The 21,065-nt window shown below is 38.8% G+C and overlaps 2 protein-coding genes and 1 long non-coding RNA gene across 6 annotated transcripts; 1 reads left to right on the forward strand and 2 right to left on the reverse strand.

The window, feature by feature from the left end:
• Positions 1 to 197: 197 nt before the first annotated feature.
• armc1l (armadillo repeat containing 1, like) lies at positions 198 to 3,191 on the reverse strand. Of its 4 annotated transcripts, none has more exons than XM_054618394.1 (7): positions 3,101 to 3,147; positions 2,528 to 2,709; positions 1,866 to 1,957; positions 1,380 to 1,554; positions 1,154 to 1,270; positions 893 to 967; positions 198 to 764 (listed from the first exon to the last, which is right to left on the reverse strand). In XM_054618394.1, the coding sequence occupies exons 2-7, from the start codon at positions 2,678 to 2,680 to the stop codon at positions 570 to 572; spliced, it is 807 nt and encodes a 268-aa protein (XP_054474369.1). In that variant the 5' UTR covers positions 2,681 to 2,709; positions 3,101 to 3,147; the 3' UTR covers positions 198 to 569. The 4 variants fall into 4 exon arrangements, with proteins under 4 accessions (XP_054474369.1, XP_054474370.1, XP_054474371.1 ...); XM_054618395.1 differs by having other exon boundaries at positions 3,081 to 3,117; XM_054618396.1 differs by having other exon boundaries at positions 3,019 to 3,109.
• A 57-nt stretch (positions 3,192 to 3,248) lies between these two features.
• Positions 3,249 to 8,165, forward strand: mtfr2 (mitochondrial fission regulator 2). Its single transcript, XM_054618392.1, has 8 exons — positions 3,249 to 3,448; positions 4,568 to 4,750; positions 4,953 to 5,057; positions 5,473 to 5,597; positions 6,183 to 6,379; positions 6,487 to 6,784; positions 7,387 to 7,570; positions 7,651 to 8,165. The coding sequence occupies exons 2-8, from the start codon at positions 4,679 to 4,681 to the stop codon at positions 7,693 to 7,695; spliced, it is 1,026 nt and encodes a 341-aa protein (XP_054474367.1). The 5' UTR covers positions 3,249 to 3,448; positions 4,568 to 4,678; the 3' UTR covers positions 7,696 to 8,165.
• An 805-nt stretch (positions 8,166 to 8,970) lies between these two features.
• On the reverse strand, positions 8,971 to 12,125 carry LOC129107404 (uncharacterized). The gene is made up of 5 exons (XR_008531873.1): positions 11,801 to 12,125; positions 10,886 to 10,972; positions 10,547 to 10,581; positions 10,274 to 10,403; positions 8,971 to 9,501 (listed from the first exon to the last, which is right to left on the reverse strand). It is a non-coding gene; the product is annotated as an uncharacterized LOC129107404 (long non-coding RNA).
• Positions 12,126 to 21,065: the final 8,940 nt, after the last annotated feature.

Consider the following 21,065-nt stretch of genomic DNA (forward strand, 5'->3'; position numbering starts at 1 on the left):
ACTGTTGCAGCTGTACTGTTTGGCAAGTAAATAAAACTTTTTGAATTGATTACCTATTCACCGATGTGGTATTGCAATGATTTTGTCCTCCCATTTGAGCCAAAATACAGTATAGTGAGAATATAATCAAAATAATTTACAGTGCACATTGAAAACATGTTATACTTTGTGGATTTATTTTAGCATAAATCAAAACAACTACCAACAAACAGCAGGATATACAGAACACCATTTTTTTTTTTAAACGTGTGGAAAAAGAAAAATGTACAGTTTGACAGATTTTAAGAAAATATGTACATGTAATGAAAATCAGATGGATAGAAAAAAACACATTATCCAAGTCCAGAGACAAAAGATATTTTTCAAGTGACTCCATTCAACCCTTTTGCACATGTTGATAACTTGTAGTTTTCCACAAGGATTGAAGTTGACCATGCACACAAAGCCAGGATGTTGGCCTGTGGTGTGCTTACATCCAGTGATGTTTACTTCTGTAACATACAGAGCAGTTGCAGTCTTTTAGCACATTTTTGAGTCACTGGATCACAGGGAATCAAACTGCGCCAGTTTCACCAGTAGAATGTTTTGGTGAGGAAACTGGCCGCAGAGCCGAGCCAGCTTCCACTGGAATCTTCTTTGGCTTTGGTGCGGGAAATTGCTCGGTCGACCTCCCTCTCTGGGCTCTCCTCTTCCTCTGGGAGGTAGTCTGGTAGAGCTGAGTTTTGCTGCACCTCCACTCCAGATTGCTTCAGAGGGATATAAACCTAAAGAAAATGAGTGAAGAGAAGTTATAGGGAGTTTAATGTGAACTCAATTACAACCCTTGGTTTATTCTCCAGTGGATACTCAAATAGCATACTGTCTAAATTTGAGCTCTATGACCGCCGCTCACCTCTTCTCCTGCCTCGTTCTTCACCACCTGCTGAGCTGACAACACCTTAGTGGAAGCAATGGCGGTTGCCAGACTCTGGAAATTATAAACATCAGGGAAGGAGGTGACAGGAATTAATGGACATTAGCCAAAGATCAGTTTAACCGTTTTTGTACTCCAGATTCCTGCACCACATGCATCAGCAGATTTGAGAACGCAATAATACAACCGTGGATATAACGAAATATTTTAACAGGGCCAATGTTTGTCTGTGTGTTTTACCTCAGTGGGAAGGTCAGAACGGATGCGGACTGTGCATCTCTTGGAAGCCATCTGGAAGGTGAAGCTGATCACTCCTCTGACCTTCAGAAGAGCCTCCTCACACAAACCCCGCTGGTCCTTGATACGACAGGGAGACTGTTAGTTAAATCCGTAACTTGCTGGCATTAATAATAATAATAATAAGTGTAGTAGGAGTGTTCCTTTGTTTGTCAGTCAGCCTACTCACAGTACTATCCAGCCCCTGGATGTGAAGAGTGATAGACTTGGCCTTCTTCTGGGCGGAGTTGATAAAGAACTGGGATTTCTTCCTCATCTCCCTCTCGGGTATGCGTGGCACAGGTGCAGTCAGAATGTTAAACAACTCCTGGGCCAAGGCAGTGATGTCAACAGAGAGGCCCTCCCTGTATGGAGAAATATTAGATTTAATAAAGCCTGGTTCCAGAACCCCTGAATTGACAACCACATCTTTGGGTCCAATTCTAGGGTGACTGAACACCTTTTGCATGTTATAAGCGTTTAACAATTGGGGTTTTCCATCCACTGATAATGTTAAAGTACTAATCCATCAGGGCTTTAACATAAAAGTGTAAATCAATATAAGAAAATAAATAATGTAGATAGTGTAGTAGACAGTTTAAGAAAGGCGCATTGGAAATTGCAAGTGGAAAAAAACACGAGTGCACGTTTGAGTCGCCAAAAAACATCCCCTCACCTCCCAATTAGATTCTCCAAGCTCACCATCATACCCAGTTCATTCTTCATGGTGGGGATGTTTGGGGACAACTCAGCCAGGTAGCGCAGGGTCTGAGGACATAAGAAGACAAAATGTGGATTTACAAATGCAATACATTTGTGAAAACAGGTCCAAAACACGGTATGGTCCTTTAACATTTGCAGCTTTTTTTTCTGTCCTGGCCCCTCAGTGGTGGAATGAACTCCCCACTGACGTCAGGACAGCAGAGTCGCTGCCCATCTTTCGGCGCAGGCTAAAAACTCACCTCTTCAAGAAGTACTACCCTGAGCCTTCCTCTTAGCACTTATTGTATTCGTATCAGTTTGTTGCACTTATTGTATTCGTATTAGTTTGTTGCACTTATTGCATTCGTATTAGTTTGTTGCACTTATTGTCTTTGTAGTAATTTGCCTCTGCACTGTACTTTTGCTCTGGTTTATGCTTTAAGATGCTTGTTTAAGAAAGGAGATGCACTTATGACTTCTGGTGACTAGTAGTTCTCTTGAATACCTATGTTGAATACACTTATTGTAAGTCGCTTTGGATAAAAGCGTCTGCTAAATGACTGTAATGTAATGTAATGTTAACGTGTATTCATCAGGAGGAAAGTACAACCACGTAGTCCAGCCTCCATCACCCACCTGAACAGTTGCAAGTAGCACGTCTGGGTTCTGGTGGTCCAGGAAGAGGACCAGCCCGGGGAGGCAGCCCTGATCCTGGACTATCACCTCTCGGTTCTGCGGCTCAGAGGCCAGGTCCCGCAGCTGGCTCACCACGGACAGGGCATCCATCATCTCTGTTCACAACTCCACAGGGTCTGAAACTGAGAGCGATGACGTCACGGTGGACAAAATGGGTCATGTGATGAACGTTGAACAAAGTGAGGAAAAGGCAAGTTAACGTGGATGGTTTTTAGAACACGTGACGGTCACATGTGTATGTTTAAGTCAGGAACCTAAAAGGCCAGTTTATTAACTCTAAAGTAAAGTTTATTAACTCTAAAGTAAAGTTTATTAACTCTAAATTAAAGTGACCTGGCGCTAACGTCACGGCTAGCTCAAGAAGCTAACGTTAGCTCCATCTGAACCGTGAAGAACGGTGACAAACTTAATAAAAACACATCTTAACTCACCGTCTGAACACATAATTGTACGTTTACCACAACAACTAATAATAAAAACGCCCTGAAAGTACCGTGAATGTGGTGGAATTACGTTTTTGTGATGTTTTCTTACCCAGGAGAAGAGGCAGCTCGTGTACAAAAAATACAAATTTGGTGCTAGCTTTTCCTGACACGCTATTGGTCAACCGGCCGTTGCCGCCCATGCACGATCGCGCACTCCTATTGGCTCTTCACACTAGTTCCGCATCTACAGCCAATCAGAGGACTCGATGCTGCTGCAGCTTTATTTGACTTCTTATTTGCCCCGCACACAGGAGCTGCGAGGAAAAGCTGCAAGTTCGTGGTGTTTATCTGCAGTTGTAGTTTTATATTATTGTTGACAATTAAGATATGGGATAAATGTAGCTACTCATGCACAATTCGACAAGAAAAGTCCACAGTAAGTACGCATATGTTTCAGCTCATCACGCATGTTTCCTGGTGTACTTGTGATGAGCCACGCAGCTTTACAGGAGGAAGCACTGCGGTGCCTGTGCGGGAGAGCTCACTGCATTGTCCTGAGCAGGTTACTCTTTTTTTATTTTTTTTATAAGGTTAAAGCTAAAAATCCACTCTGTACAGTCTGATCCAGTACGATTTTACAGCCAAAGTCAGCATCCAACTGCAGACACCCGCCTCCTTAAGCAATAGTTTGTGGCCAGGTCACACATTGCATCACTGATGGACTACAAAGGCTCAAGTTTGAAATATGATATGCAAAAAGGTTTTTTTATAGAATTATCTCTGCCATTCAACTGTTTTATTAACAGTTTATTGTAATGTGTATATTTTGTTTTTGGTTGGTTGTCCTTTATAATGTTATTTATTTAACCTATTTCATTATTAGTTACTGTGGATTCTTTACTGTTTTTTTTATTGCTCATTTGCTTATTTATAATACTTATTTTGATCTTGTTTTTTTTTTACTATGTCTCTTGTTTGCACTATCCTCTATGCTGCTGTAATCCTGTAAATTTACTAATAAAGGATTATTTTATTTTATCTCTCTTATAGAGCAGGGGCCACTTCAATGTATAGGTAACAGTTTGGTTCGTTTGTATAGAACCTTCCAAAAACAAGGCAATTCTAATGGTATAAATAAGAGACAAAATACATTTAGATAGTAAAGAAACAAAAGGTGATATCATAATAAACACCTCAATAGTATATTCAAACAATAATAATTAGATTATTTCCAAAACACTTGGCAGGTCTGGAGGTACAAGGTAGTGTTTTTCCCCCTATAACAGATTTAGTTATTTATTATACAACAGTACTGTTTTTTTAAATAAATTTGTTGACTTACAAGAAGTCAAAGTACAGCTATGATAAATAATATTGTCTGCTTTCTTGGTCTCAGTAAGGACTTGTGTTCCAAGTCAGCTCCAGCGGTCTCATCCAATTTTTAGAGAGACCTGTAAAGACGACAGTACAGTAGACGAGCCTTGTGGCGTGATCTGTTGTCCTCAGGGATTAAAGTACTGACTTTGCTGTGTTCTATGTTTTTGTTTTGTTTCAGGTGTAAAGTATGTGACTTAGTGCCATCCATCCTGCCTTGGCCTCTTACCAAGTTAGTCAGCAGAAAGAGGATCTTTGCAGTCATCAGCTGGTGCACGAAAAAGTCCTTCTAATGTCTTTAGTAGAGGATATTCTGGATGTGCTGCGCGCCGTCCTGGAGTACTTTGGAGTGCCTCCAGACATGGTGAGTTCACAGACACGCTGTAATATTTATGTTATCCGGGGATATCAATGGGTCAGTTTGTTTTTATCGGTGCCAAGTATCACCAGCAGTGTCACTTTGCATCCTCAAAGTTAACTGAGTGAGTGAAGGTGTAAGAATAGCGATTTTCTATCAAGATTGTTATTGTTTTTGTTTTTGTGTGTGTGTGTCGTCTTGCATGCAGCTGGTTCCAGTGTGGGATAGTCAGCTGTGCGGCCAGCATCGCAGCCTTGTGCGGATGATCGGGACCAACCTCCCACTGACACCTCCACCACGGGTCCACTTTCAGGTACGGTCCTTCTTTTTTTTACAGATGAAAGATTATCTGAAACATTTCATTTGTCTTTACCTCTTCAAACTCAACACGGCAATATAGTGGAACTATGTGTTTTTTGTTAAGACGTGCTCATAACAATGCTAACGATGAACATTTTTGACCGGATTTAAATGATACATTTGTCACATAGTACTTCTTAAGCAGAAGCAATACTTTATTATAAGCTGAGTGAAAGTGCTTGTTTGTTTTAACATGACACACACCAAAGACATTCACTTATTTTACAGTTGTGCACCTTCCTTGTTTTTCTCTTTCCATTTTTTACACACCTGACCATGTTTTCACATTTTGACTAAGTTTAAGCCAGCTAACTTCTGTTATTTTTGTCAAGATATGTAAACCTCCCTTGTCCATGTCTGGTCCTTAGGTGCCTCTGCTCTCCTATAGGCCCCAAGGTTATGTCGACATCACTATGGAGACACCGGCCATCCCCTCGTTTGCTGACGTCCTGTGGGTTTTTGAGGACGAAGGGGAGAGCTTTGCCAAGACCAGGTAAGGACACAAATGGACACAATACAAAACACGGTCAGGTCAATGTTTGCCACTGCAAGTTTACAGAAAACAAATCTATATTGGCTGTTCGTTAGACAAAATATTTTGTCCTTATATCAGCATTTGTAAGCCATAGTCCACTGTAGCTTAGGAACAAAGAGAGACACTTTACTCAAGCAAGCAGAAAGCTTGCTTTCTGTAGGCAGGTGTAATAAGTATTTCATGCTGCTCCCACTCTCTGGGGCTGGTATGAAAACGCAATGTAAACTGGTAACTAACTTGTTTGCAGGAGAACACTGATCTCTGCGAAGGAAAACACTGAATTGGACCTCATTTTTGTGGAATGCAGAGACAAACTGCCCTGTCTTACTGTGATTTGATGTTTTACTAAAATTGGGCGAAAGTTCCCTTAAATAATTTATACTATCTTGGAAACTGTCACTATCTCTTTCATTACCACCAATTTACCTTAGAAATGCATACCTGCGTGGATTTATGTATTTAGCAGCTTTGAAAACACACTCATTTTGTTTGGTTTTGGGTGGGAAAATGTTAAATATTGAAACTAATGTCTGGTCTCCATAGGAACCATTTACTTCCAAATAAACAAATTACTGTAAATCGGGATGTGGCGAGATACCGTGGACCGGCCCAGAATAAAGCCCGGAGGGGAGGCAGATCAGCTGAACCGGACACTCTGAAGAAGATCACAGCGCTGGAGAGCGAGCTGCTCAAACTACGAGCTCAGATAGCCATGATCGTTACCGCCGCTCCAGCCGCAGGTTCACACTCTTTTGTATTTTGTCTCAACTTCTTTTCACAAAATACACAAATATGTTAAGTAGAGCGAATTAAACAACCATCCTGTGCTCTTTCATCGTTTCATTAGGTCTGCCGGAGTCCCAGAGTACCCCAGGCACACCTCTGGCGTCTTCTAAACTTCCTCCGGCTCTCACCTCCACGCCTCGCTGTGCTCCTCCACCACCACCTCCTCTTCCACCTCCTCCCTGCCCTGACTCCTCCAATGAGACCCCGTCTATACTAGAGCTGCTCCGCCAGCGCAGGAAGAACGAGAACAACCTCGACAAGGCTCAGCTCAAGCCCCAGGACTCACAAGGAAAAGGGATCCCATCCATGCTGGATGTTCTCAAGGACTTAAATCAAGTGAAATTGCGTACAGTTGAGAGGTAGGCATTGGGAATGAAAGGATATTGGTCTGTCAGAATTTCTTATTTGAGTTTTGCCAATAGTAATATCCAAGAATATGATGGGTTGTGTCCTTATTGTTGCAGAATGCTCTCATTTTCATTTATTTTAAAGGGCAAGTGCGTTGCATTAATGGGGATATATTACCAGAAATGCAATATAATTGTGAATATGGTGTATTATCACCTGAAACCAAGAATCGTTGTGTTTTTGTTAGCTTACAATGAGCCCTTCATATCTACAGCGGGAGCGAGTCCCTATCCAACAGAGTCCCCCGTTTAGCACCACCATGTTTCTACAGTAGCCCAGTTGGGACAAAAAAACAAACACTGGCTCTAGCAAGAGCCTTGCACATTTTTTTTCTTAAGCTGGTGAAACTCTAATAACGTGAGCCGCAGAGTGCAAAAACTTTGGCTACACCAGCCGCAGTCTGACTTCCATTGCTCCTAAAGTAAAGTTATTATGGTAAAGGATGGCATCTTGAGTCTGGCGATCAAGGTATTGGTCGTCAGTTTAATGCCACCAAATCCAACACCCCGTGCCTTTTGACTGATTCAAAAACGTTCCCTTCTTTTCTCCGTAGATCACCAGGGGGCACACCAGTCGGAAGAAGACGCAGTAAGGGAAGTGCAGCGTTGCTTAGCGACCCGGCGGCTCTCATCGCTGAAGCGCTCAAGAGAAAGTTCGCCCAGCATCGCCACAACAACTCCTCCGACAAAGAGAACTCACTAGAACTCTCACCGTTCGGCAGTCCAGAAACACCCAAGGTTTGTTTCCCGGAGACACACACACACCTCGTACTCGCATACATGTCAGCAGGAATGCTAACCTGATGCCTCTGTTTCAGATTCCTCTCCATATCAGACGCAGTAAGGGGCGCCTCCACCTCTGATTCTGTTGAGCTGACCCCAAAATACCAAAAGTCAGACCCCCCCATCAGCTAATTACAGCTCCCACAGATGTGCCTCACAAACGAACTACTACTGCAGCTACTGATCTACATTTCTTTTTTTATTCTTTTTGTTTGTCTTTTCTTTTATTCTTGTAGGAGTGTTTGTCTCACAGCGAACAAAGTGCTTGTTTCTGTTACGTATGTCATCGTTGGGAGGCTTGAATGTGAATTTGTGTTGCAGCGGTTGCTGTGAACAAGGATTTTGGTACAATTGTTTTTGTACAGAGGAGGCTTATGTTTCCAGCGTTATTCATGTATTGATGATATCTTTTTAATTGTAATAATGTATAAAAAAAAGCAGGTGTGCACTGTAGCTTTTAGCCATCCTGCTTAAAGGCCTTATAATTCTTACCTCAACTGTGTGAAATGAACAATGAGATTCGCGCAGCTCTATTCTATGCAAACTGCTGTTTCAGGTTATTTTATTATATTAAAGTGTTAAAGTGCACTGATCAGTTTTTGTTGCTGTCCTTGTTTTCGTGTGCTCCACCAATTCAGTATTTTTCCAAATCCAGATTGAGTTTGTATTTTTAACGATTTTGACAAATTCTAATGGTTTGATTTTAGTAGTCAAGGTCACTGGGACTTCACAAAACATGTTTTTTGGCCATTACTCAAGATACTTTCACACAAATGTCCAATAGGATAACATGAATCGATGACAATTTGGATGGACGTGGATGTAAACTGCTACTGTTTGGTGAAGGCTTACAAGAACCGTTATTGTAGTTTAACCATGACGTCTTGCTTCACATGAGCTGCTGCCATTCACTGTTTACTAAAAGGTAAGTAAGTGGCTTCTGACTTAGAGAGAATGACACTTAAATAACCAATATTATATAAAAAAAAAAACATAGCTTAATATTTATTTAATAATTCAAGTTGATCCTACTTAAAGTTATTTATCATTATCTACTCTTATCCTTATCTCTACTGAGTTTAGGATGACATAGTGAGCAAGAATATGTTCAAACATAATCCAGAGAAAGTAATGTATATTATTGTGTAAACTTCTATATCTATAAGAAATGAGTATCCTATCTTACAAACCATTATTTCTCTTTGTCCACTCCCAAGTTACTCTAACACCTGAGCTGCCACTGGTCACAGTGAACGGAAAGGTGAGCACATACATTTGAATCTGCATTGTATATGGTATATCATGTTTGTTCTTTTATTGTTCAGAAAAGGCACAACCAATAATTTGAAAAAATATCTATCAAAGAGTTTATTGTTGTTTCCTGAAACTAAGCATGCATCCATATTCACAAACAGTTTTTTTAATATCTCCCTCAAGCCCTTGGCGTACCTCGGGACCCTAAAACTGGATGCTAATTAAGATAATTTTACACAAATGCCCGATATGATAACATGATGTGACGTCCACATTTTGAACAGACACGGTTGTAACCTGCAACTTGAGTGGTTTGTAGAGCATACAACTTTATAACTCTGTTGATCCACATAAATAATAATAATAATGATAAGACTACTAATATAAATAATAAGAAAAAGTATACATGTACACATTTTAGCAGGAAAAGAATAGCTGCCCCAAATTGTTGCAGTTTGTAAGTGATCAATTGAAGCCTCCCTGAGCTGCTAGCATGGCTGTAAATACATAAATATTGGTACATTACAAAGAACCTGCTAGACAAAAAGGCATTAAATATACTTTGCAGCTTCATCTCTAAATTTGAGGTATGTGTGTCCTCCTCCTCTTCTTCATCCTCCTCCTCCATGTGACTGTGAGAAATACAAAAGAAAAGTGGATTGACTTTAAATCATTCATTCTTATAACGCTTTTCCGTTATATTTAGCCTTATTAAGATGTAAAGACAAGGGACTAATAATGCAATACAAAATATGCAAATATATGTGTCTATAATAATGGCATAAAAAGCCAGCCACTCCACCACAGCTGCCTGCAGTCCGACTTATTGATTGTGTGTTTGTTTAACATTCATATTCTGTTTTGTAAGAAAAAGCAAAGCATGGAAAAACATCAGAATTTTTGTTTGCTGAAGAGTGCACCATGTAAAAGCCCAAGTAGTTTGTACTACACCTGCAAGTTTGAGTCATAAAATAGAATTAAACATATGAGCAATCAGATCTGCTATTATTGCCAGTGAAATATAAAAGTGAACATCCGATTAAGTAAAGCTTAACGTAATTAAATAAACGAATACACTCAACAATTCAGAACACACAAACACACTCTCTGAGCTTGTAGCTTAACGTCCTTTGCCCTGCTTGTGCAGAGGACAATATTTGGGGAAAAAAGGACTATCAAGAAAATTTACATTGATAATAATAATAATAATTAATCAAGCCTTTATTAGTCCCACAATGGGGAAATTATTTCTCTGCATTTAACCCATCCCGGAGGAGCAGTGGGCTGCAATGAAGCGCCCGGGGAGCAACTTGGGGTTAGGTGTCTTGCTCAAGGACACCTCGGCATGTTGCCGGTAGAGGGGTTTGAACCACCAACGTTGTGGTTACTGGACAAGCGCTCTACCTCATGTGCCAGAGCCGCCCATGATTGAGAGGAGATCCATGATCCTTTGAATTAATTTGAGTCTGGAGGATCCCGCACCATGGCAGTCTGCTCATCCTCACAACGGGGGAATTGGTAAGGTCTCACAGAACTACAAAACAACAGTTGCACAGAGAGACAAGTACATTAGATAGATTAGTGGCATCAACAGGTGCCCACACAAACATAAATGCAGGATGATATTAAAGTAACACATTGCTGTGTATAGTGGACATGTCGTTAAACTACATTCACCTGTGAGGTCCATGTCCAGCACCAAAAGCAGCCCCCTAACCATGCAAGGAAAAGAAATATACATTAATCCAACTACAGATAAATATATTTACTTGTTAAGAAAAAAGGTTCTTACTCAACACAACATTCCGACTGGCAAACTGCAACATCATCAAAAATGAATCATGAAATCACACACATTTTTTCTAAATTTATTTCCGCTGTTGGCTAAGCTCACACTGCTAATGTTGCTACCACACACAACTCTGATTCATTCATTTCATCACTGCTCCTTCTGACGCAGCACTAATCCATCCCAAAAATCTGAAAGCATAAATAAAAAAGCAGTATAAACCTTACTTGTTGGGAAGAAATGGGGAAAGTTTCATCATCGTAGACAACCACACCCGGAACTCCATCGGCATTCTCAACGCATTCAATCGATATCTGCAGTATCATCAGAAATATATTTAGAAAATGAAAAGTATTGTAAGATTCCCATTAGTCACCAGTTCCACTTTAAATGCAAATTTCTTAATTTGAATGCTGAATTTCTCTAAATGCTAGCCATTCTGATGTTTCAAGCAAACTTACGCTGTCTGTCTTGGAAGCCATTTTTCATACCACTATTTTCCCTCTTCTATGACTCCAAAAAAAAACAGCTACGTTGCAGCTACATTTTGGCGCCAGACCACGTCAGTGTTGTGTATTTTTTGCAACATTGTATGAATTAATGTACAACAATGTTGAGGATCTTTTTTAATTACAGAAGGAAAATCTCTTATTACAAACTAAAATATTATTTATTTAGAAAATACCCTTTACAGTGATGAATATCAGTTCCTCTCTCCCTCTATAAAAAACTACTTAATAAGCACTTTATACACAGAACTAGTCCTCCCAAATCCCAAATAAGTCTATTTGGACTTCTCTTTCTTACAATTTGTTCACAAGAGTTCTAACTGGGAGTTAGACTTCTCTGTTGGACAACATACTATATATATACAGTACCAGTCAAAAGTTTGGACACACCTTCTCATTCAATGGTTTTTCTTTATTTTTATTTTTTTCTACATTGTAGATTAATATTGAAGACATCCAAACTATGAAGGAGCACATATGGAATTATGTGGTAAACAAACAAATGCTCAACAAACCAGAATATGTTTTATATTTTACATTCTTCAAAGTAGTTGAATGAGAAAGTGTGTCCAAACGTTTGACTGGTGCTGTATGTCTTTGTCTGTAAATTACTTTTGCCTAAACAGAACATACCTTTTTTTTCTTGAGATCCTTACAAAGTCTTGATCAGACCTTTCCTCCATTCATGTTGGTCTGCTTTGGTCTTCTATATGAGATAAGTAGTGTCTCTGCTTCGTGGTAATGACTCAAACCATTGGGACTTCACACTCTTAATAGAGGATGGGGAATAGTCTGGAATAGATGTGATGACATGCATTTCCGCACATACTTCTGTTTTTCAAGGATAATCCCAAAATCAGTGTGTTTCACTTCTCATAATCTTGTTACATTGGCCTTGAGAGTTTAACGCACTTGAACTTAAAGGAGCTAAATTAAAAAATCATAGCAATTCCATCAATTCCACACCGCTCTCTCTTTATATCTTTATAAATGCTCTAAATATTTTAGACACAAAAACATGAGCGCTGTTTGTGGGAGACGTGATTTGAATTGTAGGGTCCTTTGTTAAAGTCACACTCTTTGTCCACAATGAACTTCAGCAGGGTACAACCTCGAGAACTGGAGCTAAAAACTTTGTATTTAAACTAATAAAAGTTACTGGAACTCAACACTTTTTGTTCAAATGTAGTTCAAATTTAGCAAATGTCTTTAGGTTCATCAATCACGCTTTTCTCCATGGTGCGAGTCAGACAAATATGAAGACCCCCTGACTGTGTTAGTGTCGGAAAGCTCAGCTTCCTCATTTTGATTTCAACAAATGGAAGGCTGCCATTTTATGGGATGGAGATCCGAGAAATGTGTCGATGTTGCAATTTGACCCACCCTATTGCAAGTGTTGCATGTTAAAGTAACTAAGGAACTTTTACTGCAGCAGGGGCCTGACAGTCTGCTCCACTCAGTCCTTGTTCCGGTTCTTGCAAGACTTGCTTGCTAGGTTAATCTGGGTTACTTTCGGATTTATTGTTATTTTAACTATTTTTAAAACAACACAACTGTGAAAACCATTAAAGTACCTCCCTCCATAAAAAACATCTCATCAGAACTTCCTATGCCGCACAACTCTCCCAAATCCCAAATAAGTCGATTTGAATATCCCTTATTGAAGTTCCAACAGTTTGTTCTAACAGTAAGTTGACCCAAACATACCAAACATCACCATGTCGGGCATCATACTATACATTTCTTTTTCTGTAAATTACTTTACGCAAAACATAACATACCTCTTTTCATGAGATCCTTCTTTAGATTGTTGATTAGACTTTCCCTCTGTTCATGTTAGTCCGCTTAGGTCCTCTAGTACAACTGAGCAAAAATACAGATAAGTCACATCACTGCTTGGTGGTTATGATTCATACTGTCTAAACTCCACACCCTAAATAGAGGATAAGCACATGTGTGGGATGGAAATAATGACATGTACTTCCGCCATTATTTTTATCCAGTTTTAGTTTAAGATCAGCCAAAGCTATTGTCATTGTTAACCCTAGCTCCTTTATTCTGACAAACCAGGACATACATTTAATAATTAAACACTGTGAGCTTACTTTTGAAGTTGTTTGCACTGTTTACGCTATTAGCACCGTTAGCTGCGAGCCACCGGCTCAGCCGTTGCCATGAGGGCCGTCAAAATGCTCAAAAAATCATTTTAAAGTGGCCCTATTATGCTTTTCCACTTTTTCCCTCTTCTTTAGTGTGTTATATATTTTTTTGTACATGTAAAAGAACCATAGAGTGTGAAACCTGAAGTCCACGCCTAAAAGGAGTTACCCTCCCCCTCAGAAACACTGCTCCTGAGCTCCTGAAACGGCTCCATTGAAATCATAATGTTACGGAAGTGATGTAAAACTCCTTCCCGCTAGTTTGGCCCTCAAACAAAGCTACAGAGAGATGGAGCTGGAGCTCCGGAGGAAGAGTTTTTGGAAATGTGAAACGTTGACCAATCACAACAGAGCGGGCTAGCTGACCAATCAGAGCAGGCTTTGCTTTCTGGAGGGAGGATCAAGCGCTACAACGGAGCGTTTCAGAGAGAGGGTGAGAAGAGGTGCTGCAGGACAGCCAGGATGAGAAAAACAAGGCGGATTATGAGCAATAACGCATGTAAACATGTTGTAACTGTAACTTGAGATAAAAATATGCACCCGGAAATTTTTTAGTTTAACACTACTTTCTGCTGGCACAGGGGCGTTTGACTCTGGTCAGGTGCATATTAATTCCACCTGTCTGAAGCAAGGACATTGCCGTCACTGACAGTTTTTGTACAGGGTTGATTTGCAAGCAGTGGTTTGTGGGAATTATCTTGGTGCTGGCTGCTTTATAAATTCGTGGCAACAAGGAGCCAACGAAGTTCACCCCAATGGGCTCTAGCATACTTTAGATGAAAGAAAAAGAGTTCTTACCAAATTGCAGTTACATTATAACCATATATGTATCTACCATCAGCAGCTATTATTCTCACCTTCACCTAGCTGTTGTCACTTGCCAGGGATATCACGTAGCCCGGTAACTTGCTGACTAATCTCATGGCACTATTGTAATCCCACTCTACCAACTGGGAACCCCCAATGGTAAGCTTTTCTCTTTATACCTTGGTCTTACCCCTCTGGTTTCTTCTTTCAGTCAGTATCTTGAATGTCTTAGTTCAAAAGACAGAGGGTTCATTGGATGACATCCAGGTTGGCAAATGGACTGTACTTGTAGAGCGCTATTCTATTCTTACGACCTCTCAAAGCGCTTTAAGACGAGATGCCATCATTCACCCATTCACATACATTCATACTCTAATGCAAGGGGCTACATGCCCATCAGGACTCTAACTTACCTTTCATACCCATTTATAGAGCAATCTGCAGTAATGTAACTTGCCCAAAGACACATCGACTTGGACTAGGAGAACCGGGAATTGTCACAACAATGCCTTAGTTTAAGTAATCAGACCAGGAGTCTTTCAGTCAAAGATTATATTGTGCCAGATTCAGCATGGTCAAAATAAGGGAGGTAAACGTGATTAAATTGTGCATAAATAGAGGATTTTCCATTACACTAACCAAGCTACACTGTAACAAAAATGATATTGCTTGCAATTTACAACATAGTGAGAGAAAGGTGAGCATAATAGGCTACACATCAAAACATGCAAGCTTTTGTTAACTAGTTAACAATGCTTAAATGGTTGTAGCAACGTTGTCCACTTTGGATGGAGATAAAAGGCTGAAGACTGGTCGGCAGCAATAACAGGTATATCTAAAAATGAAGTGACACAGTAGTGCCTTGCTTATTGACGACTGTTCTCGTCCTGGTGGATGATAGATTATTCTTATTTAGGTCTGCGTCCCAAATGCAGCTGCACATCGAACCCGACTTTGTTGAACAGACTCTCAGGTGTTTTAGGATTCAGTGCCTGAGAATGCCTGATATTTTTGTGTGCTTGAAGGCTGCCCTCGTTAATGCTTGGTGGTGGGATGTTTTGTCTCGTCCTCATTGGCACAGTTTTTCACAAATCCAAGGAAAAACATTGTTGCTAGTGATAAACTCTGGATCTTTGAAAAGACGCCAGGCAAGGCTGAGAGGAGGATCATTGGCATAAAACTGTCAGAGAGCCTGGTTTTGCTCCATTTTAGTGATCGTTTCAAACTCAACTCACTTTCTATTCATCTTCCTCTCTATCTTGTCCATCTGTGTCAACCATATATCCGCGCTTAGCCCTCCCAGTAAATACAAATTCAAAACAAAATATGGCATTTTGAAGCCACGTGTGGCACAGCGCTCACAGCTGTGTGTCTGTAGAGTATTTTACAACAGCTTTGAACTTGACTAAGACAATCTTAATCAAGAATTGGAATATTTGTTTTATAATTCTTATTTAAGTGGTTTGCACTATGTAAAATAAAGACTCTTGATAGGTATGTCAAGAAAGACAAGAAAAATGAGCTTTAACAGAAGCATCTTTACATGGTGTTTTATTGGTTTAACAGACAGGGACTTTGTATACTATGTTCAAAGATAAGGTACTGTACATTGTCCATTACAATGAAGAGGCTTTGTTTTTGGCCTTTAATCCTTTTACCCCTTTACCTGTGTGAACCAGCAATGATTCAAAAATAAGTTTTAAGTCACCTGAATAAAACAATACAAATTTAATAATCAGTCGATGTTCCAGTATATAGAGCATGCTGGGTTTAATTATCCAGATCACACAGTAAATCCGCTGCTTGGCAAAGGGCCCTAATAAATACTTTGTACTTGGAATTTAGATTGTGCCTTTAAATGGAAGTTTAGTATCGCTACCAAAAGTCCCATTCAATGTTCAGAGGTCTGTCAACAGCTTTACACCCTCATGAATGTGAGCAGGAATCTTTGTTGCCAAAGCTGCTTGACTATCCATGGTGCAGATTTACTAAATTGTACACAAATTTAGGCTAAAACCATGGATGTGGACAAAGTGTTCATGTTCAATGTTCAAAAATCATACAAGGTAACTCCATACAACTTTTCGTATCTTTTTGTCTGAGATTTAGTGTAGCTCAGGATAAAAGCTTAAGACAGCTTCACATATTTTGCGAATTTGCTTTTTCTCTTTCTTTGCAAAAATTTGATTAGAAGTCTAATAGCACTCTTATGCCAAATTTAGTATTATCAGTTTTGGCAAGCAATAAATATTCATCAATTCACCTGAATCAAGAATACTCATGGGCCATTACTTATAGTCATTATAATAATGACTATAAGAATATAATGAATCAAGTCTACAAGAAAAATACAAAGAACCAGGTGATCAAAAAGCCAATCAAATCTAAGTTGCGCTTTGCCAATTTATGTTGATGGTTGATGGCTGTAGATGCCTCCAGTCGTCCTCTTCACTCTCATCCTCCTGAAGACTGTAGGAAGCACAACAGTTTATAATGACTTAATACCCCTGATCTTATACTCACTAGTAGTACAATCATCAAAGTATTATTTAGCCTTATGAAAACAAACACCGTGGATTAACTGTCCAATAATAAATACATTCCAACATAAAGGCTGACAGTTAATGTTAAAAAGAGGTTGGCTAAAAGAATGTATAACATAATAATACTAAAAGGAAAAATAAATTTACAGCTGTAATGTAATCAAAGCGATACAATGCAACACATTCATTTATTAGCCTCATATTCGACTGTAGATCAAAAGAAGACTTTATTTAAATTTTTTACCTTGCTGGTGAATTACTGTCCGTCTCTGGAGGTCCTACAGTATATGGCAGGGTCCTCATTCTCATAATTGGCAACTTGGAAGGGTCGCACAGAACTACAGTACAACAGTTGCACAGAGAGATAAGTAAATAAGATAGTTTTAATCTGAGGTATAAACACAGATCAATGAGAATATTATTAAAGTAAGTAAGTCCACACATGGCATCTACAAAGTGTATATATTAGATCACGTCAGAGACATATTTCACATTCCAGGTGTTATGGTCTGTGACAGAGAAAAAATATGTTTGCTGAGTAGCCAATGTCTAGAAATCTTAATGCAGTCACAGACTCAAACATCCACATAAAGTAAATTACAAAATCAGCCTGCTATCAACCCTTCAATGTAAAAAGTAAAGATTGGGACTAGATAATAATATCTTGAATTGCACTGTAGCTGCATTGCAATGTTTATTATTTTTTAGCTTATTCTTACCCTCTATTTCACTTTTTATTTTAACCCTCTTGTAAAAAAGAATGTGATTTATATTGGATCTTAGTGTGCCTTGTCTTTCCTTTATTATTGACTTAATTCCTCATTGTGTATGATTTGCCTTGGCTAACCTGTAAGGGCCTTGTTCATCACGAGAAGCAGTCATGGTATTCTGGCCATGCAAAAGAAAAAGCAAAACAAATAAAAAACATGAACTAAATAAAATTGTTTTCTTGAAAACCATATAGTTGAATAGATTTGGACTGTGCACTTCAAACTAAATGGTAAACCTTACCTGTTCTGAAGGAATCGCAAATGTTTTATCGTCATAGACAACCACACCGGGAACTCCTTCGGCATTGTCGACACACTCGATTGACAACTGCAATCCCATCAAAAACGTATTATGAAAAGGGAAATGCAATATATAATAACCACATTAATTACCACACGTTAACAGCAAATGTAGAAGTGTGTCCGTAGCATTGCTACGTAGCATTATGCTACGGACACACTTAATTCACCCCCAAATGCGTAGAACAACTTCCCAAACTGCAGTACTTCAACATACTTTACCAAATTGTATTACTGCAGTACTTCAACATACTTTACCAAATACTTGTATTTCAACTAAAAATGTAAACTTACACGAGCTTTAATGGCCGCCATTCTTTCGTCTTTTCGTGCGTCGCACAGGCGTGGTTTTATTAAACCACGTGAGTGTTGCCCATTATATGCGATTTTGTGTTAAATAATGTACAGCAATGTTGAGACTGTCAAAATGCTATTTAAATATTAACATGAAACCTCTTCCCTGTAAGGTTATTTCTCATAAAAGTTTTTCAACTGTGTCAGACTTTTTTTGTTGCAATGGAAGAATATCTTATACATTTATCAGACAAACTAAATCTTTGTTTCTTTTTGAAATAACATCCACTGTGAAAAATATTAAAGTACTTCTATCCTTCCATAAAAATAAAAAAAACGAATAACTCCAAAGCAAGTTTCCAACCAGGTATTCCCTATACGCTGATGACACATGATTTAACATGTGTTCCCAAATAAAGAACATTCAATTGTTTTTCATTTTGCTCTCAAAACCTTAAGAATAACCATACCTCTTTTCTTGAGACAGAATGTTGATTACTGAGTTTTCCTCTCTTTTCCTTGGTTTAACATCTCAGCTGTGAGAGAGAAAAAAAACGTATAGTCCATGTTCGTTGGCAGGATTATAGATACCTATTAGATGTCTTTTAGAGTTATCTTTTGAATTATACCATCTAAGATAATTTCACAGCCAAAGAAGAGGCCAGCTACTTGATGCACCTATGGTGAAAAAAATGAAATGATATCTTTATTTCCCTTTTTGCCTATAGAAGGTTCCCTTTTTGTCAGCTACTTGCTGCACCTATGGTGAAAAAAATGAAATGATATCTTTATTTCCCTTTTTGCCTACAGCAGGTAGATAGTTTCTGTTCTAAAAGGCCGCAACCCACAAACCAACATTACATATAACTTTATACAAAGCTACTGAGTTTGTAAGTTGTTTCTACATAAAAACAGTTTTTGATTCAATTATGTGTTTTTTCAAACCAGTCAGTGTGAGAAACGTCAACTTCCGAGTAAATGTAACTAATTTTCCACACACTTTTTGACCAATTTAGCTCATATTGAGGGAGATGTAATATTAGTGAAATAATTGACATGAATCAATAATTTTCAAATGTAACAACGTCCTTTAAAAGTGGTGATATATCTATGGATAACAAGAAAAACAAAGTAAAGCCAAAATGACAATATGCCTCAAAGGGATTTACAATCGTTGCAGAATACATTTGTTACTGCAGGAAGTCACTACAGCCTTCCTTTGAATTTCTACATGATATATAAAACAATATAAAATCATCAGCAGAACAAGCTGTCAAGTGTACCTGCTTTTTCACATGACCTATCAAAATATAAAGCACAAAAGATGCAAGTTTTTAATGTTATATGTAATACACATTCCCCTCATAATATCACACTTACAGACACATTTTCTTACTGTATGATCCAGTTAGTAAATAATTATTTTATGATATCATCCCTTCATTGAACCCTCTAATGACAAAATATCTCAAATACAAGTAAACCAAAAGGACTCAACACAAGATAGTTCTCATACCAACTAGCTATTTATTATTATAGTTATATTATTACAATACATTAATATTATTTTTTGTAGTGGACCATGTACTATATTAAACATAAACATATCATTTGATTAGTATTGTACAAGAGTTTATTCTGTGGTATAAAGTATACTTTAACATACTTTAACTTCTATTCCAGCAGGTGTCACTATTGCATATTAGTACAACTTTGACAGTGTTTTAATCGACTGAATTTTCACATCTATTTTACAAACATTTATTTATTATAATTTTTGGGGGGGAAACAAGTAATATTCTCAGCATAGTTGCACTTTTTCAGCGTCTGGACTTTAAGAATGCATTGGTCTCAACATGTGAATGTGGGCAGTGTTTTGTTCCTACTTCTCTGTCTTTTCATGTGAAAACTAGGCATGTGGTAGCTCAGTGGGTTTTTTTGCAATGCAAAAAAATAAATAACAGAAGTAATTCTTATTTAAGTAAGTATTCTTTTAAGGTAATGGTGGGCTGTTTGCAATATTCATATCAAATAAAACTACAGAGATTTTTTTTCAGTTAGCCACCTGTGTTTCAATTGGATTTGACACATACACAAAAGGTACAGTGATCAATGGCTTTATTTTGTTTTGAGCAGCATGACACACTAATCTGACAGCATTTATCAGGGATTACACTGTACACTGAGGTTAAAAGGTCTCAGGAGAACGCACACACACTGCATGTTTATAGGGATGAATTCATTTTGTTACGTAAACAGAATTACTTTCAGATTCAAAACTTCTCTGGAAGGAAGGGAAGGAATCTTTTCATTACAGAAAGCCAGGTTAAAGACCTTTCTGTCCCAGTTCTCCACTTCACCAGTAGGTTCTGGCTCTCATTGTAATTCCTAATCAGAGTCACAGACATTTGACTCTATGTTTACACACTTGGCAAGAGGCCTGTTTGTTTTCTCATGTTATATGATATCTTCTTTGCTATTTGGGGAAATTTGAAATGAATCTGGTAGAGCGCTCGTCCTGCAACCACAACGTTGGTGGTTTGAACCCCGGCCTCTACAGTCAACATGTCGAGGTGTCCTTGAGCGAGACACCTAACCCCAAGTTGCTCCCCGGGCGCTTCTTAGCAGCCCACTGCTCCTCCGGGATGGGTTAAAATGCAGAGAATTGTAAATTTCCCCACTGTGGGACTAATAAAGGATTGATTATTATTATTATTAGCCCTTCTAGTGGGTCGATGTGGCCCCTGCCTTTATTTCAACCTTTTGGAAACACCACTTGCAAACTATCTCCCTCACGACATCTATTATTATAAAACATTCCAAGTTTTCCAAAGGGACTCTGGTGTTCGGGAACACTACCACAGGGACTGCCAAAATTGACACAAAATGAGATTTCCTTTTAGTAACTGAACTAAAAAAACTGAAGAAGTGCCAGTTTGTTTTAAAATCCACAGGGCCCCTATGTGGCACCTCAGCCCTTCTAGTGGGTCGATGTGGCCCCTGCCTTTATGTCAATAACAACCTT

Source organism: Anoplopoma fimbria, chromosome 18 (assembly GCF_027596085.1).
Source record: "Anoplopoma fimbria isolate UVic2021 breed Golden Eagle Sablefish chromosome 18, Afim_UVic_2022, whole genome shotgun sequence".
NCBI classification, from domain to species: domain Eukaryota; kingdom Metazoa; phylum Chordata; class Actinopteri; order Perciformes; family Anoplopomatidae; genus Anoplopoma; species Anoplopoma fimbria.